Source organism: Thalassophryne amazonica, chromosome 2 (assembly GCF_902500255.1).
Source record: "Thalassophryne amazonica chromosome 2, fThaAma1.1, whole genome shotgun sequence".
Taxonomy (NCBI): domain Eukaryota; kingdom Metazoa; phylum Chordata; class Actinopteri; order Batrachoidiformes; family Batrachoididae; genus Thalassophryne; species Thalassophryne amazonica.
Genome location: NC_047104.1, coordinates 130528424 through 130550997, shown reverse-complemented (window position 1 = coordinate 130550997; position 22574 = coordinate 130528424). Strand labels below are relative to the sequence as shown.

Below are 22574 nucleotides of genomic sequence, written 5' to 3'. Positions count from 1 at the left end.
GGCCGAGCGTGCGCTCGCGGATCAGATTATGAGCGTGGAGAGAGACTTTCCGGACTCTCTTGTTATAATTCTCGGTGATTTTAACAAAGAGAATCTCAGTCAGGAATTACCAAAATACAGTTTGTTAAATGCCCGACCAGAGAAGGGAACACGTTAGATCATTGTTACACGACAGTGAGCAGCGCCTACCGCGCGGTGGCCCGTGCAGCTTTGGGACTCTCAGATCACGTGATGGTCCACTTGATCCCCACGTACAGACAGAGACTTAAACTCTCTAAACCTGTTGTGAGGACGTCTAAAGTGTGGAGCAATGAAGCTGTAGAGGAGCTACACGCATGCTTGGCCACCACGGATTGGGGTATGTTTGAGGCTTCAACAGACAGTCTAGATGACTACACGGACACTGTGAGTTCACATATTAATTTCTGTGAAGACAGCATCATCCCACAGCGTACCAGGGTGAGATATAACAATGACAAGCCCTGGTTCACACCTAAACTCCAGCAGCTCCGTCAGCAGAAAGAGGTGGCTTTCAGAGAAGGAGACAGAGACAACTATAGAGGTGCAAAGTACAGATTTAGCAAGGAGGTGGCAAAGGCTAAATCCATGTACAGTTCACGTCTGCAGCAAAGGTTCTCTGCCAACGACTCGGCCTCTGTGTGGAGGGGGTTGAAAGAGATCACCAACTACAAGCCCAAAGCACCTCGTTCTATTGACGACCTGAAGCTGGCCAACGACCTGAACGTCTTCTATTCACGCTTTGAAGACAAGGACTCACACCTCCCCACCCCCCACACAACTGGATATTCAAACACTCTGGACCTCCCCCCTCTCACTGCTGCCCTCCCCACTCCCCCTGTTGCCCTCTCGGTCCAAGAGGAGGACGTGAGGAGACATTTCAAAAGGCTGAATCCACGTAAGGCCCCGGGCCAGACTGTGTCTCTCTTGCCACCCTGAGACACTGTGCTGATGAGCTGGCCCCAGTCTTCACAGGGATCTTCAACACCTCCCTGGAGTCATGCCATGTTCCAGTCTGTTTCAAGTCCTCAATCATAGTTCCAGTCCCCAAGAAACCACGCGTCACTGGACTTAATGACTACTGTCCTGTGGCTCTCACGTCTGTAGTCACGAAGACCTTCGAACACCTGGTTTTATCCCACCTGAAGTCCATCACCGAACCCCTCCTGGACCCCCTGCAGTTTGCCTACAGAGCCAACAGGTCTGTAGATGACGCCATAAACCTGGCCCTGCACTCCATCCTGCAGCACCTGGACTCCCCAGGAACCTACGCTAGGATCCTGTTTGTGGACTTCAGCTCTGCATTCAACACCATCCTTTCAGCTTTGCTCCAGGACAAGCTTTCTGTGCTCCACATGCCCAACTCCACCTGCAGGTGGATCACAGACCTCCTGACGGACCGGAGTCAGCATGTGAGGCTGGGAAAAAATGTCTCGAACACTCGGGCTCTCAGCACAGGATCTCCACAGGGCTGTGTCCTTTCCCCTCTGCTCTTCTCCCTCTACACTAACTGCTGCACCTCCAGCCACGACTCTGTAAAGCTCATCAAGTTTGCGGACGACACCACACTCATCGGACTCATTTCGGATGGGGATGAGTCTGCCTACAGGAGGGAGGTGGACCGGCTGGTGACCTGGTGCAGCAGCAACAACTTGGAGCTCAACGCCCAGAAAACAGTGGAGATGATCGTGGACTTCAGGAAAGCCACAGCCCCCCCGCCCCCCCTCGCCCTCACCAACAGCCCCATCACCACTGTGGTCTGTCACCGCTTCCTCAGCACCACCATCACCCAGGACCTCAAGTGGGAGTCAACCATCAGCTCCCTCATCAAGAAGGCCCAGCAGAGGATGTACTTCCTGCGGCAGCTGAAGAAGGCCAAGCTGCCTGTCCAGCTGATGGTGCGGTTCTACATGGCCATCATCGAGTCCATCCTCTGCTCCTCCATCACGGTGTGGTACGCCGGGGCCACAGCCAGGGACAGACACAGACTGCAGCGCATTGTGGCCTCTGCTGAGAAGGTGATCGGCTGTAGCCTTCCATCTCTCCACGACCTGCACGTCTCCAGGACTCTGGGCCGAGCAGGTCGGATCACAGCTGACTCTTCTCACCCTGCACACGGTCTGTTCAAACCACTCCCGTCGGGCAGGAGGCTACGGTCCATCCGGACCAGAACCTCCCGCCATAAGAACAGTTTCTTCCCCTCTGCCGTTAGACTCATGAACACCTCATAACTCAGTCACCTTAAGCTTAACTCTGTCACTTTATCATTTTATCACGGGTCACTTTAGACAATGTACTTTGGTTTTTAATTGCACTCCTCCCACTGCACTGTTTTTTCTGTTTCTCTGTTTTTCTGTTGCACACAGCCTTTCATATTTCATATTTCTTTTTTTTATCTTATATTTTATCTTATTTTGACACATACGTTATATTTTATCCTAGCATTTTATCTCTTCTTAATGTTGCACCATTGTACCGAAACAAATTCCTAGTCTGTGAATCCTGTTCACTGGCAATGGCAATAAACGTCTTCTGATTCTGATTCTGATTATTATTATTCAGTATTTTTGATAGGAAAAGAGCTTTTCTAACTGTTCAGATTGCTGCCACACTTTTTCTGTCCAATCTTTCTATAAGGTCTGGTTAAATATACACATCAAATAAGATGAAACATTTCAGAATCATTCATACATCCAAAATGCAGCCAAATATTAAGTTATTTGAGACTTTGGTCTAAATTGCTGTTGGTTTTGCAATAAATGATTTAAATAAATTCAAACATGAGTACAATGATAATTATTATTGCATAATTATGTAGTAAGATGTTCAAAATTAATAATTTTTTTAAATGCAATCAATCCCTCAGTATATCAACATAAACCAGAAATAGTATTTTGCCAGCGTGCAAAGTGTAACCAGCACACTGTGTCTTCTTACAGGAAGAAGTGAGCAGCAGAGTCTCAGCAGACAGTAAATGTATGGTGAGTGCATTATCGTGTTTGAAAGGCTTGAAAGTGAGCAGACTTTTTGAAAAACACTGCGCTGCAATAAATTAAAAGAAAACGTAGTTCCAGCTCTGTTCAGTTTTTATTTAATGAGGCATGAGGTATGTTTGTTTTGGCCATCATCTCTGCTGCAGGACTCCAGTTTTTATGATGTATGATTTCACTTCTGTTTCACTACATCCAGAGGTACAGACAGTGACGGCGTCGGCTGTCTTCAGCATCAGTGATGTGTGTCAGGCCATTTCCCAACTGGGTACATGTTAAACAGAAAAATTCCTGTGAGTTTTAACAACTGGGTGTGTTCTTTCTGTCTTTAGATTGCAGAGAAAAAAGAGTCTCTAGAGAAAAGGTGAGTCAGTGTTTGTAAGCAGTAAAATAATAGTTGCTAAGACCTAAAAATGTCAGAACTAAAGGCCAATTTATACTCCAGTTAACAACGTAAATGTATCTGTAACCTTCACTGTCCATATACTCCCATATATCCTTCACAGTGACACACATGTTAAATAGCACATTCACTAGACAACACTGCAAAAGCACAAAGGTTTCTGACAGTATCGAACAAACAAGTCATGATAATTTATTTGCTGCATACGAGACAAAAGCCTAGGCAGCGGGATAGACTAGGGGTGGTGACAAAATTAGATTTTTACATGCATTGTGATGCAGATGTGGACAAATTCAAATCGATTCACAAATGTCAAAAACAGATTTTGCAAATGTTAATTGATAACATAATATTGACTGAATGGAAAAGGTGGAACTCAGAAGTGTGGATGTGCAGGCCCCGAACAGTCTGCAGTGTGCATATCGCAGAAATCTTAGGGGAGCTACAACCACTACCTTTGCACTCCCCCAGGACTAAACCAAACCAACTTTTTTAGGTTCCTCAGATGACCCCAAAACACAATCAGGATGTTCCCAAAAATAAAATCCTGGCCTCAAGCCAGCTATCCAAGATAGCGTCCAAGATGGCCGCCAAAATAGGGTTTTTCACTAAAACACCTTTAAACAACATATAAACAACTTAAATATCACAGAGATTCAATGATAATGGTCTATCGGTGTCCATTTTGGACACCATTTTGAATCTTAAACCCATGAATGAATGTTTAGGCACAAATGAGTTTGGTGTGACCTGCAATGGTCTTCCACAAACGCACTGTTATGTTGTACACCAAGTATTGCACAAAAGGGGAATAAATGTTTTGTTTTTGGAACCGCTTTCTGGTTATTTAGCGCTGGGTTCAGTCAGACGCAGGTCCGCTCCTCAACCCGCGTCGGCACATAACACTCCCATCTTAAAGATATTATACTGACACAGCAATCCACTCCCTTCATAGTTGAGACAGATGGGAGCCACCATGGCTTAGGTGCTGTATTGTATAAGCAGCAGGGTGACACCAAGCAGGTAACACCCTATGTTAGCTGCAGGCTGCACCAGGCTGAGAAAAATTACAGAAATTACAGCAGCATGAAGCTGGAGTTTCTTGCGTTAAAATGGAAAGTTGCTGAAAGGTTTAGGTGTTATTTGCTGGGGTCTAGGTTTCTTGTGTTAACAGACAATAATCCACTCTGCCACCTCAAAACAGCAAAGTTAGGCGCCATAGGGCAGAGGTGGGTGGTGCAGCTGTCCATCTTTGATTCTGAAGAAATCTAGTCTAGTCTAGTAATGCTGCAGCAGATTCCTTGTCTCAGCAGGAACTTGCAGGAGAGCCTGAAACAGATCCAGATTCAGGCATTGATGATTGCACTGGATGTTTGTAACTTGATGAGGCGAGGGAGAGCTCTAGTTCCTGATCTTGTCACTAGAGGCCTTGAGGGTTGCAAATTGAGGCAGGTCCATGCTGGCAGTGGGCATGGAAACACTCACACCCTGCCGGGTTATACCAAAGAAAAGCTGATAACTTTTCAGAGCAGTAACCACATGTTCAAAGCACACCTTTTGGGACGAGAGAGGAAGCCGAGCCCCAAAGAAAGAGTAGTTCTGTCTAGCCCAGTGAAAAGGCTGGTGAAACAGTGGAACTGCATACAGCAACAAGATGGGTTGGTCTACAGGGTGGTGGAAGACCCCCCACCATGGTCAGGTGTGGCAGTTACATTACCTGTTTGCCTGAAGGACCAAATACTGAACAGTGTTCACAATCATATGGGACACCAAGGCATAGAACGCACTGCAAACCTACTACAGGAGAGATGTTTCTGGGTAGGTCTGGAAAACTGGGTTCAAATCTATGAGAGTTGCATTTTGACTAAGATGCCTCAGCCAAAGATCCAGGCCCCAGTCCAAGCATTTCTGGCCTCCTGGCCTTTAGAGGTTGTAGCTGTTGATTTCACAGTGCTGCTGCTAGCTTCTGATGGATGTGAAAATGTCTTGATTGTTACTGATGTGTTCACAAAGTTCACACAAGCTTATTTTTGCTAAGGATCAGAAAGCTGACACTGCAGCTAAGGTTTTGTTAAGGGAGAGTGGTTCATGAAGTGTGAAGTGCCCGAGAGACTGCACACGGACTAAGGCCAAAACTTAGAGTGAAGTTGTAGCAGAGCTGTGCAAGTTCTATGGTGTTATGAAAATGAGAACAACTGAACACTTCATGATTTACTAACAACACTTTCACCAGAGAAGAAAAGGCGTTGGCCAGAGTATCTCCCTGAGATAGTCTATGTCTATAATGCCGCCACTCATTCTACTACAGGATACTCTTCATATTTTTTGCTTTTTGGGGTCGAGCCCCATCTTCCAGTAGATGCGTTATTAGGGTGTGGAGGTGTGTTAGACAACAGACAGGACTTGCTGTCAGTCCATCAGGAGCGGCTCAGACACGCACACGAGCGAGCCAGAGAGGATTCTGAGCAGAAGGCTGCTGAGACGGTTTCATGGCATAATGACAACGTGTACTGTCCCCCTGTAAGCATTGGTCAGCTGATATTTTTACGTCACCAACCCTTGTGGAGAATTAAGATCCAAGATGCTTGGGGCGCAACTGTGCAGGGGTCGGCAACCTTTGAGATACTGAGTGCCAATTTCAAATTTTCTAGTCAATGAGTGTGCCACTATCAACAATAATGGTAAAAATGGCACAAACTACAGGAATACATTTCAACAAATTCAAAGCAAACAGCAACGTATTTAACTAATCAGTGTGGGCTGAGACTAAAATGAATCATAGGCTATGTCTCAATTAATATATCTTGCCTACCAGTCAGTGTGATCCCTGTCCTTGCTTTTCTTGGCTGAGCTTTTTTATCTGGGGTTCGTAGTTTGTCACTTTTAATTGTGAACATGCCTCAGAATGATCCGTCGTCAAACGGCTGCGGATGGGGCTGAGCACACTTTTCATGTGCAAAAATACCTGCTCACACAGGTATGTTGAGCAGTTCACAGAAAACATTCATTTCTGTATGTATTTATTTATTTATGTTCATTGTTAGTTGCTTTTATATTTTCTGTTGTGTTTCTATTCAGGTTCTTTTTGTCTCTTTCTCTAAAATTGTATATAATAAGTATATATTGTATATAATAATCATTAGATTATTAACATATAAACAAAAATAAATGTAAGAAATATTACAATTTGAAAACAAATGCACCCGAACGTGATGACAGCTGCAACTGCTTAATGCTAACTTTTAACATTGAAAATGCCATAGACATGCTAACGCGTTAGCATCGCTCCCGTTTTTAAGTTATAAAATACATCTATCAACTGTTTCAGAAGACCATAACAGGTCGGTTTAACATAAAAAAAGGTAAATAATACTCACAGACGTATGCTCTTTAGGGTTTTAGCGGGGGAAAATTAAGCGAAAGAAAGAAAGAATGAACGAAGCAATAGTTCGAAGCACTGCTTCAATCTGCGAACCACTGCTTCGATTGATTCAAGGTTCAAAGCAAAGCCGTGCTGCGGAAAAGTTGATCACAGACCCGCTGCAGGGTGTTGTGAAAGTGTAGGTACACGGACCCACAACAGGGGGCGTTAATGAACGGACAATGGATAAGCCAAAAGTAACAATTTAATGTTGTAAATTGTGCACAACGGAATACAGACAACAATCACTTTGGAACTACAGTCAATTACACGTTGGGTGACGTGTGGGCAGGCTTGAGGATAGGAGACGCCCGTCCAGAACCGAGCCGGATCCCACACGGCCCTCACCGCCAACGGACCTGAAGAACACATGAGCCACCAAGTCCTGGGTCCCCAGGTGGTCACCGTCTCCCGCTGTCAGACCTGGTACTGCTGGCAGGGAACAGAAACAGCACAGGTGAGTGTGAGTATGCACACTCAGTAATCCCACAGTCTGTATACAGTTAGGGGGGAGAACCTCCACCTCCGATAACACACTCGGACAGCTCCTGAGACAACCACTTATCTGGGTGGGGTGAGAGGCGAAGCCGTCGCAGTCCACACCAAACGCCAACACCGCAGACCGGGAATCCGTCACAGGAAAACGGCTGCAAAGAGAGCTCAGACTATAATGCAGTTTCAAGTCAGCAGAGAAATTACCTCCAGGGTAGCTGATTTCTCGGCGAGGAGGTGGAGTTGCAGTCCGGCCTTTATGGTGATGGTGATGAGTTGAATGAGTGACAGCTGGTGCTGATGAAGAGTGACAGCTGTCACTCCCAGTGGCTCCGGCGCCCTCTCGTGCTTGAAGCCCGCACTCCAAGCAGGGCGCCATCTGGTGGTGGTGGGCCAGCAGTACCTCCTCTTCAGCGGCCCACACAACAGGATCCCCCCCTCAACGGGCGCCTCCTGGCGCCCGACCAGGCTTGTCCGGGTGCCGCCGGTAGAAGTCGGCCAGGAGGGCCGGGTCCAGGATGAAGCTCCTCTTCACCCAGGAGCGCTCTTCGGGTCCATAACCCTCCCAGTCCACCAGATACTGGATTCCCGGCCCTTTCGACAGACGTCCAGCAGCCGGCATACCGTCCACGCGGGCTCCCCGTCGATGATCCGGGCAGGAGGCGGCGCCAGTCCAGGGGCACACAGTGGTGAGGTATGGCAGGGCTTGAGTCTTGACACATGAAAGCTGAAGCTGCCAGCTTCACTGCGGCTGGACTGAGGACTTTGAGTATGGTAAAGGGTCCTATGTACCTGTCCTTGAGCTTCTGGGATTCCACCTGCAGGGGGATGTCCTTTGTGGATAGCCAAACCTCCTGCCCGGGCTGGTATGCAGGGGCCGAGGAACGCCGGCGGTCTGCATGGGCCTTAGCCCTCATCCGGGCTCTGAGCAGGGCAGAGCGGGCGGTGCGCCACACCCGACGGCACTTCCTCAGATGGGCCTGGACCGAGGGCACCCCGACCTCTCCCTCCACTAGCGGAAACAATGGGGGCTGGTACCCCAAACCCACCTCAAACGGGGAGAGGCCGGTGGCAGATGAAACTTGGCTATTATGAGCGTACTCGATCCAGGCCAGATGGTCACTCCAGGCCATCGGGTGCGCGGAGGTCACGCAGCGGAGGGCCTGCTCCAGTTCCTGGTTCGTCCGCTGTGCCTGCCCGTTCGTCTGGGGGTGGTACCCAGACGAGAGACTGACGGTGGCCCCCAGTTCCCTGCAGAAACTCCTCCAGACCTGGGAGGAGAACTGAGGACCACGATCCGAGATGAAGTCTGATGGAATCCCATGCAGATGCATGACATGGTGGACCAGGAGGTCTGCAGTCTCCTGGGCCGTCGGGAGCTTCGGGAGGGCCACGAAGTGGGCCGCCTTGGAGAACCGGTCCGCTATCGTGAAGATGGTAGTCATGCCCTGGGACGGCGGGAGGCCCGTGACAAAGTCCAGGCCAATGTGAGACCAGGGGCGATGAGGCACGGGCAGAGGCTGGAGGAGGCCTTGGGCTTGGTGGTGGTCGGCTTTACCCCTGGCACAGGTAGTGCAGGCCTGGACGTACTCCCGGACGTCGGCTTCCATAGATGCCCACCAGAAGCGCTGCCGGACCACTGCCACGGTCCTTTGCACCCCTGGATGACAGGAGAGCTTGGAACCGTGACAGAAGCCTAGGACCGCAGCCCTGGCCTCTGGTGGGACGTACAATTTGTCCTTCGGACCTGTCCCTGGGTCCGGACTCCATGTCAGGGCCTCCCGGACGGTCTTCTCCACGTCCCAGGTGAGGGTGGCCATGACAGTGGACTCGGGGATGATGGTTTCCGTTGGGTCTGACAGCTCGGTCTTGACCTCCTCTTCATGCACCCGGGACAGGGCATCAGATCGTTGGTTTTTCGTCCCGGGGTGGTAGGTGATCCGAAAGTCAAAATGCCCGAAGAACAGTGACCAGCGGGCTTGCCTGGGGTTCAGACGCCTGGCGGTCCAAATGTACTCCAGGTTCCGATGGTCCGTGAAAACCATAAATGGTACCGATGCTCCCTCCAACAGGTGTCTCCACTCCTCAAGAGCCTCCTTCACCGCAAGGAGTTCCCGATTGCCGACGTCATAGTTCCTTTCAGCCAGGGTCAACCTGCGGGAAAAGTAGGCACATGGATGTAGAACTTTGTCGGACTCCCCGCTCTGGGATAGCATGGCTCCTATCCCTGAGTCAGAGGCGTCCACTTCAACTACAAACTGGCGATTGGGATCGGACTGCACCAGAACCGGTACAGTCGAGAACCGGCGTTTCAACTCCCTAAATGCGGCTTTGCACCGATTCGACCAGGTGAAGGGGACTTTTGTGGAGGTCAGGGCTGTCAGGGGGCTAACTACCTGACTGTAGCCCTTGATGAACCTCCGGTAGATATTTGCAAAACCGAGGAACTGTTGCAGTTTCCTACGGTTTGTTGGTTGGGGCCAATCTCTCACCACTGCAACCTTGGCCGGATCAGGGGCGACGGAGTTGGAGGAGATTATGAATCCCAGGAAGGACAAAGAAGTGCGGTGGAACTCGCACTTCTTGCCCTTCACAAACAGCCAGTTCTCCAACAACCGCTGTAGGACCTGATGTACATGCTTGACATGGGTCTCAGGATCCGGAGAAAAGATGAGTATATCGTCTAGATATACGAAGACAAACCGATGCAGGAAGTCCCGCAAGACGTCATTAACCAACGCTTGGAACGTCGCGGGCGCATTGGTGAGGCCGAACGGCATGACCAGGTACTCAAAGTGACCTAACGGGGTGTTAAATGCCGTCTTCCACTCGTCTCCCTCCCGGATCCGAACCAGGTGATAAGCATTCCCAAGATCCAATTTCGTGAAAATTTGGGCTCCATGCAAGGGCGTGAACACTGAATCCAACAGAGGTAACGGGTATCGGTTGCGAACCGTGATCTCGTTCAGCCCTCTGTAATCAATGCATGGACGGAGTCCGCCGTCCTTCTTGCCCACAAAAAAGAAACCAGCACCCATCGGGGAGGTGGAGTTCCGGATCAACCCGGCAGCTAACGAGTCCCGGATGTAGGTCTCCATTGATTCGCGTTCCGGACGTGAGAGGTTGTACAGCCTGCTGGACAGGTACTCAGCGCCCAGTATCAAATCAATGGCACAATCATATGGACGGTGTGGGGGCAGCGTGAGTGCCAGATCCTTGCTGAAGACGTCAGCAAGGTCATGGTACTCGGCTGGCACCGCCGCCACATTGGGGGGGACTAAAACCTCCTCCTTAGCTGTCACACCGGGTGGAACCGAGGATCCTAAACACTCCCGGTGGCAGGTTTCACTCCACTGAACCACAACCCCAGATGGCCAATCAATCCGGGGATTGTGTTTTAACACCCATGGAAAACCCAAAATCACTCGGGAGGTAGAAGGTGCTACATAAAACACAATCTCCTCCCTGTGATTCCCAGACACAACCAAAGTCACGGGCTGTGTCTGGTGTGTGATTAGTGGAAGAAGGGTGCCATCTAGTGCCCGCACCGACAATGGTGACGGTAAGGCCACTAGAGGGAGCCCAACCTCCTTTGCCCATCTGCTATTCAGCAGATTCCCCTCCGACCCCGTGTCCACCAGTGCTGGGGCGTGAAGGGTTAGATCCCCACTCAGGATCGTGACTGGGATACGTGCAGATTTTCGGGGTCTCCCCGCGTGGGTATTGTGACCCACCCTTAGCCCAGTCTCTAAGGACGAGTGCTGCTGTTTTGACCGTTTGGGGCATTCTCTCTGTGTGTGCTCGGTTGAGCTGCAGAGAAAACACTCTCCACGGATCAGCCTCCTTTGTCTCTGATCTGCTCGCTTTTTGGCCCTGCTCGTTTCCATAGCAACGTCAGCAGGGGGAGCCGTCGTCACGTGGAGTGCCCTGGCTGTGGAGCGGGGGGAAGTCGGCTCCCTTTCGGACCCGGGAGGAAGAGGGACAGCTTGTGCCTGACCACGCCCTTCGTCTTGCTCCCGTCGGTGTTCTGTTAATCGGTTGTCTAACCGTATAACCAGGTCAATAAGCCCGTCTAAATCCCGCGGCTCGTCCTTCGCCACCAGGTGCTCCTTAAGGACCAGGGACAGTCTGTTTACAAAGGCAGCATGGAGCGCAACAGTATTCCAGCCGGCTCGCGCTGCCGCGATGCGGAAGTCGACTGCATACTTCGCTGCGCTCCGACAACCCTGTCTTATCGGCAGCAGCATGCTTGAAGCGGTCTCGCCTCTATGAGGGTGGTCGAACACCTGTCGGAACTCCCTCACAAACTCAGTGTAAATCGTTAGGAGCCGTGAATTCTGCTCCCAGAGCGCCATAGCCCAGGCGCGTGCCTCTCCTCGAAGCAAATTTATAACGTAAGCCACCCGGCTAGCGTCTGACGCGTACATGACGGGACGCTGTGAAAAGACGAGCGAGCACTGCATCAAGAAGTCCGCGCACGTCTCCACACAGCCTCCGTATGGCTCCGGAGGGCTTATGTATGCTTCAGGGGAAGGTGGGGGGGTTCGTTGAACGACCAGTGGAATGTCTGTCTCTGGCATTCGGTCAGCAGGAGGAGGTGCTGCAGCAGCACCCTGAGCATGCGCTTCCACCTGGGCGGTGAGAGCCTCCATCCTTCGATTGAGAACAGTGCTCTGCTCGGTAACTAAGTCCAACCGAGCAGTAAAAGCGGTTAAGATGTGCTGCAGCTCACCTAACACGCCTCCTGCTGGCGCCTGTGCACCTCGCTTTTCCATTGGCTGTTCAAGCAATGGTTGACACCCCTCGGGATCCATGACGCTGGCCGAGAAATCCTGTTGTGAAAGTGTAGGTACACGGACCCACAACAGGGGGCGTTAATGAACGGACAATGGATAAGCCAAAAGTAACAATTTAATGTTGTAAATTGTGCACAACGGAATACAGACAACAATCACTTTGGAACTACAGTCAATTACACGTTGGGTGACATGTGGGCAGGCTTCAGGATAGGAGACGCCCGTCCAGAACCGAGCCGGATCCCACACGGCCCTCACCGCCAATGGACCTGAAGAACACCGGAGCCGCCAAGTCCTGGGTCCCCAGGTGGTCACCGTCTCCCACTGTCAGACCTGGTACTGCTGGCAGAGAACAGAAACAGCACAGGTGAGTGTGAGTACGCACACTCAGTAATCCCACAGTCTGTATACAGTTAGGGGGGAGAACCTCCACCTTCGATAACACACTCGGACAGCTCCTGAGACAACCACTTATCTGGGTGGGGTGGGAGGCGAAGCCGTCGCAGTCCACACCAAAGAGAGCTCAGACTATAATGCAGTTTCAAGTCAGCAGAGAAATTACCTCCAGGGTAGCTGATTTCTCGGTGAGGAGGTGGAGTTGCAGTCCGGCCTTTATGGTGATGGTGATGAGTTGAATGAGTGACAGCTGGTGCTGATGAAGAGTGACAGCTGTCACTCCCAGTGGCTCCGGCGCCCTCTCGTGCTTGAAGCCCGCACTCCAAGCAGGGTGCCATCTGGTGGTGGTGGGCCAGCAGTACCTCCTCTTCAGCGGCCCACACAACACAGGGTCTGCAATCAATGTAGAGAAATTATCATTTTCCTGACAAACACCCCCCAATACAACGGTCAATCTGAAGGACCAATAACAGAATTGTTAAGCAAAAAGCTTATTGATGTCGTACCTGATTTCTTAACGTACCCGAAAGGAACCGGTTCTCAATACCCATCCCTACTTGTAACGCTGGTAACTTGATGCTTTCGATTTCGATGCTAATTTTACATATGGGTCTCTGGGAAAGTGGGCGGGAGCTGGGTGCAGAGCGCTGTGGAGCGAATGCGGTTGCAAGACCGTGCTGTCACTCAGAGATTTTTTTTTTTTTTTTTGCTGATGCTGGTCCAGTGTTGTGCGTGCCAGTGATTATGCCATAGGTTGCCGACCCCTGGTTTACAGAGTAGTGAACATTCAAGGTACCACACAGACAGCTGAACCTTCTGAGGGAGGCCCTACTAAGAGGGTTCATAGTTCAGAATTGAGAGCATGTACAACCCCAGTTCTCACACTGAATCCATAATATTGTCCTCCTACTTAGGTTTATGAAGGGTTCCCCTAAATGTTTGAAGCACCCTGGAATAAGAAGCTAAAGTGTTCTTTGTTCAATTCTTTTGACTGTAGTGTTTTTTTTTTGTTGTTGTTTGTTTGTTTTTCAGGGGTTATATATGTAATATGTTGGGTTCATGTGAGCTGCCAGCACTCCACCTGATATTACAAATGGTAGGCAGGAGGTAGCAGTGTTGTGTTGCATGATGATAGTATGATAGTGATCCCGCACAGATTTCGCCAGGTGCATCTTGGTCTAGCATTCATTTTACCTGTGGGCAGAGCTGGAGACATATAGGACGGTAATGGTCACTTCTTGTGATAAAGCAGGAGCTGATAATGTTAACCGCTTGTCCTCGTGGTGGGTTCTTTAGCTCACCATGTCCTTATTTGTCTTGCAAGGTCCATTTGCTAAACATACATTCTTCAGAGTGTCCATCGTGGAGTTAGAGAAACTACTGCAAAATAGCCCACTGCTGTATTTTATCATACTTTATTTTGTTTTATTGTATTTTATCCACTCATTCTATTTCCGTATTTGACTGCCGAATTTTACAGCCGTTTTAGAATCCTTGTATGACATCTGCTTATTCCAAATGGGGAGTTAGTTTTTTGTGACATCAAATTGTAAAGGTTTGCCAATTTGCTCACACTAGTCACAGAAGGACTAAAATTAAAGTGCTGCATTCACCCTATTCAGATATCCCACAATTCCTTGCGTGCCAGAGAGGCAACATGGAGAAACCACACAATGACAGTTGCAAATGAGCATTATACTACCATCACATTTATAAGAGACTGCATGAGACCCCTGAACACTTGCTAAAACAAATACTCCAAGTATTCCATGTCTGCTACCTTCAACCTGCGTGGAACTTCTTAAACGCATACCGAATTTCAGACATCTTATATATATTACTCTATATAACAATGGGGGGAGGTGATGATCTCGTGGTTAAGCGTTGGGCTTGAGACCAGAGGATCCTCTGTTCAAATCCAAGCCTGACCGGAAAATCACTAAGGGCCTTAATCCCCAAGATTCTCCTGGTGTGTAGTAAGTGCCTTGTATGGCAGCAGCCTCACATCGGGGTGAATGTGAGGCATTATTTGTGAAGCACTTTGAGTGTCTGATGCAGATGGAAATGTGCTACATAAATGAAGTCCATTTACCATTTAACAACATCTAAAAACCTAGAGATGAGTATTTTAGGCACAATAGGAATGAACATATCAGAGGGACAGCTCAGGTGGGACGGTTTAGAGACAAAGTCAGAGGGGCGAGATTGAGATAGTTTGGATATGTGCAGAGGAGGGACCCGGGTATACCAGGCAGGAGGAGAAGAGGGAGGCCAAAGAGGAGATTTATGGATGTGCTGAGGGAGGACATGCAGGTGGTTGGCGTGACAGAGGAGGTTTCAGAGGACAGGGTGAGATGGAAACAATTGCTCTGCTGTGGCTACCCCTAATGGGAACAGCCAAAAGAAAAAGAAGAATACAAAAGATTTTTACCTTATGATGTTGATGCTATTGTCCATGTGCAGCGGTCAAATTGCAGCGTTATCTAAGCATCTTATAGTAGTTCACAATGTTGTTGACATCTCGCTGTGCTTCCACCCCTCTGACATTTTGCCAGATTTGAAACCTCAATAGGAAGAATGAACCCCAGTAATTGTGTCCTGTGTGGCAACAAACTTCCCAAGCTGCATTTGTTTATTAACCGCCATGCGTCATTTCATGTGAAAATCATAAAAATTCCAAAAGATGCCTTAGTATAGAGGGTTAACCAAGATGGGTAAAGGAGGGCAAAGCTTGCTGTTTTCACCCCTCATTTAGGATTCACAACAAAACTGAATGAATTTTTCCTCAGCCCCTGGCCAACCCCTCCAACATGTTTCATGATCGTTTGTCCCTAATGTAGGTTTCTGAGTACTCCCGGTGACAATTAAACCAACTGACAGACACTTGTGAACACATAACCTTGTAGGTAGAGATTATAATTACAGCAATGATAACAATACATAATACAGAGCTAAAGACAATTTGACACTAAACATACTCTAACTGAATGACTTTATCTGTTCTCCTAAAGCGCCATAAAGAAGAGTCTGCCCCCTGTTGCTGTTTCCAAGATTGACAAGAGACTGGCACAGTACACACATGCTCTTGAGGTAAAAACAACTAAACAAGCAAACATTATTCATTAAATGCTTTTCATTTTTCTGTTTTGTCATTAGGGAAAAAAAGAAGTAAATTTGACATAATAATGGCATTTCCTCAAACCACTGACACACAGTATGTTCCAAACTTATTCCCTGTTGAGCTCCGTAACACACTGGGAGGAACAGCAACACTTATCTTGAGTTATGTGTGATGAGTTTGTAAATGTTTTCTTCATCAGAGCCAATATTCTGTCTTTCAGGGTCCCAACATGCAACACGTGTTTGACATACACTCAACAAAAATATAAACGCAACACTTTTGGTTTTGCTCCCATTTTGTATGAGATGAACTCAAAGATCGAAAACTTTTTCCACATACACAATATCACCATTTCCCTCAAATATTGTTCATAAACCAGTCTAAATCTGTGATAGTGAGCACTTCTCCTTTGCTGAGATAATCCATCCCACCTCACAGGTGTGCCATACCAAGATGCTGATTAGACACCATGATTAGTGCACAGGTGTGCCTTAGACTGTCCACAATAAAAGGCCACTCTGAAAGGTGCAGTTTTGTTTTATTGGGGGGGGGATACCAGTCAGTATCTGGTGTGACCACCATTTGCCTCATGCAGTGCAACACATCTTCTTCGCATAGAGTTGATCAGGTTGTCAATTGTGGCCTGTGGAATGTTGGTCCACTCCTCTTCAATGGCTGTGCGAAGTTGCTGGATATTGGCAGGAACTGGTACACGCTGTCGTATACGTCGGTCCAGAGCATCCCAAACATGCTCAATGGGTGACATGTCTGGTGAATATGCCGGCCATGCAAGAACTGGGACATTTTCAGCTTCCAAGAATTGTGTACAGATCCTTGCAACATGGGGCCGTGCATTATCCTGCTGCAACATGAGGTGATGTTCTTGGATGTATGGGACAACAATGGGCCTCAGGATCTCGTCACAGTATCTCTGTGCATTCAAAATGCCATCAATAAAATGCTCCTGCTTCATCTATAACAGACGCCTGCCCATACCATAACCCCACCGCCACCATGGGCCACTCGATCCACAACATTGACATCAGAAAACCGCTCACCCACACGACGCCACACACGCTGTCTGCCATCTGCCCTGAATAGTGTGAACCGGGATTCATCCATGAAGAGAACACCTCTCCAACGTGCCAAACGCCAGCGAATGTGAGCATTTGCCCACTCAAGTCGGTTACGACGACGAACTGGAGTCAGGTTGAGACCCCGATGAGGACGACAAGCATGCAGATGAGCTTCCCTGAGACGGTTTCTGACAGTTTGTGCAGAAATTCTTTGGTTATGCAAACCGATTGTTTCAGCAGCTGTCCGAGTGGCTGGTCTCAGATGATCTTGGAGGTGAACATGCTGGATGTGGAGGTCCTGGGCTGGTGTGGTTACACGTGGTCTGTGGTTGTGAGGCTGGTTGGATGTACTGCCAAATTCTCTGAAACGCCTTTGGAGACGGCTTATGGTAGAGAATGAACATTCAATACACGAGCAACAGCTCTGGTTGACATTCCTGCTGTCAGCATGCCAATTGCACGCTCCCTCAAATCTTGCGACATCTGTGGCATTGTGCTGTGTGATAAAACTGCACCTTTCAGAGTGGCCTTTTATTGTGGGCAGTCTAAGGCACACCTGTGCACTAATCATGGTGTCTAATCAGCATCTTGATATGGCACACCTGTGAGGTGGGATGGATTATCTCAGCAAAGGAGAAGTGCTCACTATCACAGATTTAGACTGGTTTATAAACAATATTTGAGGGAAATGGTGATATTGTGTATGTGGAAAAAGTTTTAGATCTTTGAGTTCATCTCATACAAATGGGAGCAAAACCAAAAGTGTTGCGTTTATATTTTTGTTGAGTGTAGTTCTGGTCTCAGTGGCGGCTTTGTTAAATGGTGTTAACATGAGCATTGTTTTAACATAAAACTTAAGTGTCAAAAGGCCAGTACTTGAAAAAATTATGTTAAAAACAAAAGTCACTTACAGATTTGGGATGATAATGAACTCTATGAATTCATTTAAGTCAAACATACAAATTGCACTGTAGAGAAAAGTTTCATCACAAGCTATGAACTATTTTGCATACCTTAATCTATAATAACCCTTAAACTATAGCACGTGCCGAATCTGTCACTATGTGGGCTTTAAAAAAAATTTGATGTTTTGTTATATATGTTGATGCTCTAATGATTAAAAGCGGTGTGTTTGAAACCAGAGATCAGAACAATTCCTGGGTTCAAATCCCAGTCAGACTGAAATGGGCCCTTTGGTGAGGAGTCATTGTAAAGTATTTGGTGGATCTGTTTCAGATGGAAACGTGCTATAGAAGCCACAGCTTTTGTTTTTCCAGTTTGAAAGGTCCTGTGACTTACACTCTGGAAAATATGGTAGTCCATTAACTGTTGAGCATACTTAACTCTGTTAAACTTTCTTTTTACACTCTGATTACTGCACACGACCAGAATTCCCAACACTTGCCTTGTTTCCGAAAGTTTTCGATGACCAATTTTCACTCATCTGTTCACAGCTTAGTGAATGAAAGTTGAGACCGGCACTATGCCGTGCACGCAAGGACTTATGCATCCCTGAAGTTGGGAAAGTGGTTACAACTGAGACAGTATGGATGAACATTTGTGGCTGTACTCCTCCGTGTTGCACCCAACCCAACCTGACGAAGTTGACATTTTTACGCCCAGCACTCACGTGTGGGTGAGGAACTAAAAATTAGTGTTGTGTCATCAGTAAACGATCTGATTCTTGAATGAAATTATCGGAGTCCTGCCTGGAAGCCGTTTATCTTATCAGTGTGTCAAAACTTCACTGGACGCATTAAATCCAGTCTACTCCCTTAACTCGCCCTGACACAAAGATTAGAGTGTGGGGGGTTTTGACCTGTGGACAGGAACGCTTTTTAAAATCCTACTGCATTTAATCTGTGGTGGACTCTCCATAAATGTGCAATCAGGCAATACATTCTACATGCTACACACACGTACATAGACAAAACACAGGATCAGGCATGTTTCCCCTGAGGAAAAAAAAAAATGAATGATGAGCCGTTTACTCAATATGTTTAAGGGTGCAGCTCTGAAAAACACACTCAAAATTTGCTGAGACACCTAAAGCCGCACATTATACTTTTATCTTTTGTTCTCCACCTCTGTCCCAGGATGGAGATGGGTTAAAAGTTGGTGTGGCTGAACTCATCAGCCAGTGGGTGAAAGGAGGTGAAGATGAGAATAGAAACAGCTCGCCCTCCAAACCCACAGTAAGTCACATTTTACTTTTTCCAACCCAAACAGATGAACATAAAAAACGATTTCCTTTCTGCTGACTCCTGATCAGTATTCAGCAGATTTACAGTAACTGTTTTCATTTCATTCAACTTTTTTTCTCTTATAAATTGTCTCTCTACATGACTCATAACTCCTTGTCTTTATTTCATCTCGGGTAACTTCAGTGTTTCTAAGTTCTTCTCAGATCTTATCAAAGGATAAGTTTGCTTTTTATAACCATATGTAGTTAAATGAAAATCTTTTTATAATCAAGCTTCTGAGTGCTCAACTCACACTTGACAACTGGTTTACTGGTGAAAAGTTCAATTTTACAAAAATTTGATTATAAAGGAAGGAATATGAGTGAACAGGCTGTCATGTTGGGAGATACACAAGTCCACTGTCTGCTCAAAATATGGCCAGGGCGTATTTTTTTCATGTACCAATGTCAATCCTGCTTTAGTCTTAGAATTTAGGTCAGTTTGTTTCCGGGTGATGTATGTTGCATTTTTTTCTTTTTTCTTTTTTTTTACTTGATTTGCAACATAGAACAGACAAACAATGGAATGAAATCAAAACCTAGTGTTGTGTGTGTGTTTCTCTGATCTTGTCTGTGTCTTATGTTTTTCGATGTGTGTTTCCGTCCTGTCGCTGTCTTGATATGGTTCATTTCATCTGTTGCCCGCGCCCCCCTTTTTGGGTTCTCTATGTGCATTCGTGCGTGTGTGTGTGTGTGTGTGTGTGTGTGTGTGTGTGTGTGTGTGTGTGTGTGTGTGTGTGTGTGTGTGTGTGTGTGTGTGTGTGGTGTGTGTGTGTGTGTACCCCTGGGCCATGTCTGTCTGGTGTATGTTTGATTCTTGCTTTGTTGCTTTGTGCCCAAGTCCCGTGTGTGTGTGTGTGTGTGTGTGTGTGTGTGTGTGTGTGTGTGTGTGTGTGTGTGTGTGTGGGTGTGTGTGTGTGTGTGGTGTGTGTGTGTGTGTGTGTGTGTGTGTGTGTGTGTGTGTGTGTCATTCTTGTGGGTCCTCTTGTGTGTGTGCGCCCTCGGTTGTGTCTCAATCGTATGTGTCTTATGTTGGTGCGAGGTCACTCCCCCTGCCCTTGTGATCTGTCTGTGAGCTGTCATCAGTGTCTGTCACTGTCTGTGTTTGTTGTCTGTCGGTTGCGTCATCCATCCAGGATCAGGGTTTTTTGTGCTTCTCTGTGTTCATTACGTTTGTGATTTTTCTAGTTGTTCTCAGTTCCACATTAACCTTGTGTGTTTGTTATTGTCATGTTGATTTTTTCCCCCTGTGGCACTAGGATTCATTCGTGGTTCTGTAGTCTCATTGTTTGTTTGTTTAGTTGTTGCTTGTGGTTTAGTTCCTTGTTTATTTTTTGGCATTTTGTGTACCTTATGTTTTGGTTTTATATTTCTTGATTAAGTTTTGTTTTCACTCACCTTGTGATGTTCTTTTATCTTGTACTTCTTGGTTTTCCTCATTTCCTCTTGTGTCTCAGCATTTCCGTTTTTGCTTTTCCAGCACCTGTTGTTAATTTGTTCTTCTGCATTTAAGTCTCACCCATTTGCTTGTTTCTTTGCCGGTCGATTAAATAGTGTAACTAAATGTAACGTGTCGTGATGCTTGGTGGTGATCTGTTTCGTGCTCCCTCCATATTGTAAGTACCCTGTTGATTTGTCACGCTCCAAAATCTTCAGCTGGCCTTAGTTCTGTCTTCCTCATTCGCTCCTCCCGGTTGTTCCCCCGCTTTGTATTTTAGTATTGGACTTTATGTTGTACTCACTAACCTGCACCTGAGTGTTTGAGTTTTACCCAGTGATTTGGATTATTAAAACACCTTGGATTTTGGTAACACACACCCCTGTGTTGTGGTTGTTTGCTGCTGGGGTTCTACTGTGACTTTGATTTAGCCCAACGCTTAACCACTAGACCATCACCTATGGTCACCAAAGGTGGATACTGACTCTTCAGCAGAAGTTTGGAGTACGACAAATTGTCCCTCAAAAAATGTAGTCATATCACCAAGAGTGTATGTTCCAAGAATCATAAATGCAAAATGGCCTTACACAATACAATTTTAAGGTTTGGAAAAAACACAGTCCGAGTTCATTTGTCCTCTAATGCAGGCGCCTTATTGATACCCACATAGTTATGTTTATAGTAAATTCTTTCAGCTTCTCCACTTTCCCACATGGGGCCAGCACCATGTTGATTTGGCACATGTTTACAACCGGATGCCCTTCCTGAGCAACTCCACATTACGTAGAGAATGGGCAGGGGTGGGTTGCTTTAAACCATGGGTCTTCCACTTTGGGAAACAAGAACACTAATCGCTTGGCCCCGAGAACTACCCCACCCCACACGACTCTCACCAAATAGTTCAATTTAGAGTCATTGTGAAAAATGTGAATTCTCTCATACAAAGCAATTGTCAAAAGTTAGTCGACCACTCAACCTTGATTGCTAGCAATGTTTTAATGTGATCAAAGCTTTGAAATGGTGAACTTGTCCTTTCAGTTTTTTTTTAATTCAAACATTTATCACCTCAGCCTGGTTTGACTTGACTCTCTTGTGGCAGTACCACTCAGATTATTCACATGAAATGAGCACAGGTGACAGCTGTGTTTTCCGTCTTTCCAGGAAATTAAATCTGTGATTTTTAAAACAAGAAAAATTGTGGGAAAGCCTTGGAGACACATTGTCATCTGGAAGAGATGGAAAGGTACGCAACTGCATAACCATACGTGATTTGTTGATTCATGGTGGCACATTTTTAAAATATTTAAAGGTACAGATGTTGAGCACATTGATTTAGGATCAACCTCACACTGAATTCGATATGGTTGGATGTGATTTTGTTGTATGCACTGTGTCAGGGTTCGAATATGTGTGGCACAGAAGGTGGATGGACACAAATTTAAAGCTCACAGAGACAGGCGTGAGAGTAAAAAGGCTTTATCTCCAAAAGACAGACTGGGATTCAGTACACAGGTGGACAGTCAGAGAAGCGGCGGTACAGGCTAAGCTAAGGCGAGGTCAAAAACATACACAAGGAGACAATGGTCATGGGTTGAGGTGAGAGCAAGGTCGAAAGCAGAACACGGTCAAAACACGGCAGAGCAAATCAGAGTGAGACAAAAGGCTGGAACATGGACTAGAAAGTACAACAAAGTGGCAGGGAGTGGAGAAAGTGAGGGGCTTAAATAACAGGTACAGTAATTAGGGAAACAAGACGCAGGTGTCAGGGAATGTTCTGGAAGGGGCGTGGTCAGATGAGACAGAGGTGAGACAGGAGTAGAGTGACAGGTGGGCGTGACTAACAGAAACAGACTCAGAGTGACTTAACATCAAACCCCGACCATGATAAAAACTGAAATGCCTAACGCAGAGATGTAGCAAATATCAAAGACAAGAAAAAAATAACGACATGAACAAAAAGGTATCAACAAGAAAATAAAGGTAGAGACCAAACTGGAACGGGAGTAAACAAGTGGCAACAGTATAACAGAAATTCTAATCCAATTACATTTTTTCTGCAAATCTGATTGGTTAATTGTGTGAGATTTCAGACCATATAATATCGGAGTAACGGTGGCAAAATATTCAACCATTTCACATTTGGATGTATTACTCCGTGCTCTGACCGGTGTTCTGACAAGA

The 22574-nt window shown here is 46.9% G+C and overlaps 1 protein-coding gene across 1 annotated transcript in view; it reads left to right on the top strand.

Moving 5' to 3' along the window:
• Positions 1-21766, top strand: part of LOC117530395 (non-muscle caldesmon-like) — a 60118-nt gene extending 38352 nt beyond the window's left edge. Inside the window, exons 8-12 of the mRNA XM_034193253.1 lie at positions 2958-2999; positions 3341-3372; positions 15528-15606; positions 18810-18908; positions 21555-21766. Of these exons, the coding sequence (XP_034049144.1) occupies positions 2958-2999; positions 3341-3372; positions 15528-15606; positions 18810-18908; positions 21555-21662 (360 nt within the window). The 3' untranslated portion in view covers positions 21663-21766. The remainder of the gene's footprint in view (positions 1-2957; positions 3000-3340; positions 3373-15527; positions 15607-18809; positions 18909-21554) is intronic.
• The last annotated feature ends 808 nt before the right edge of the window (positions 21767-22574 follow it).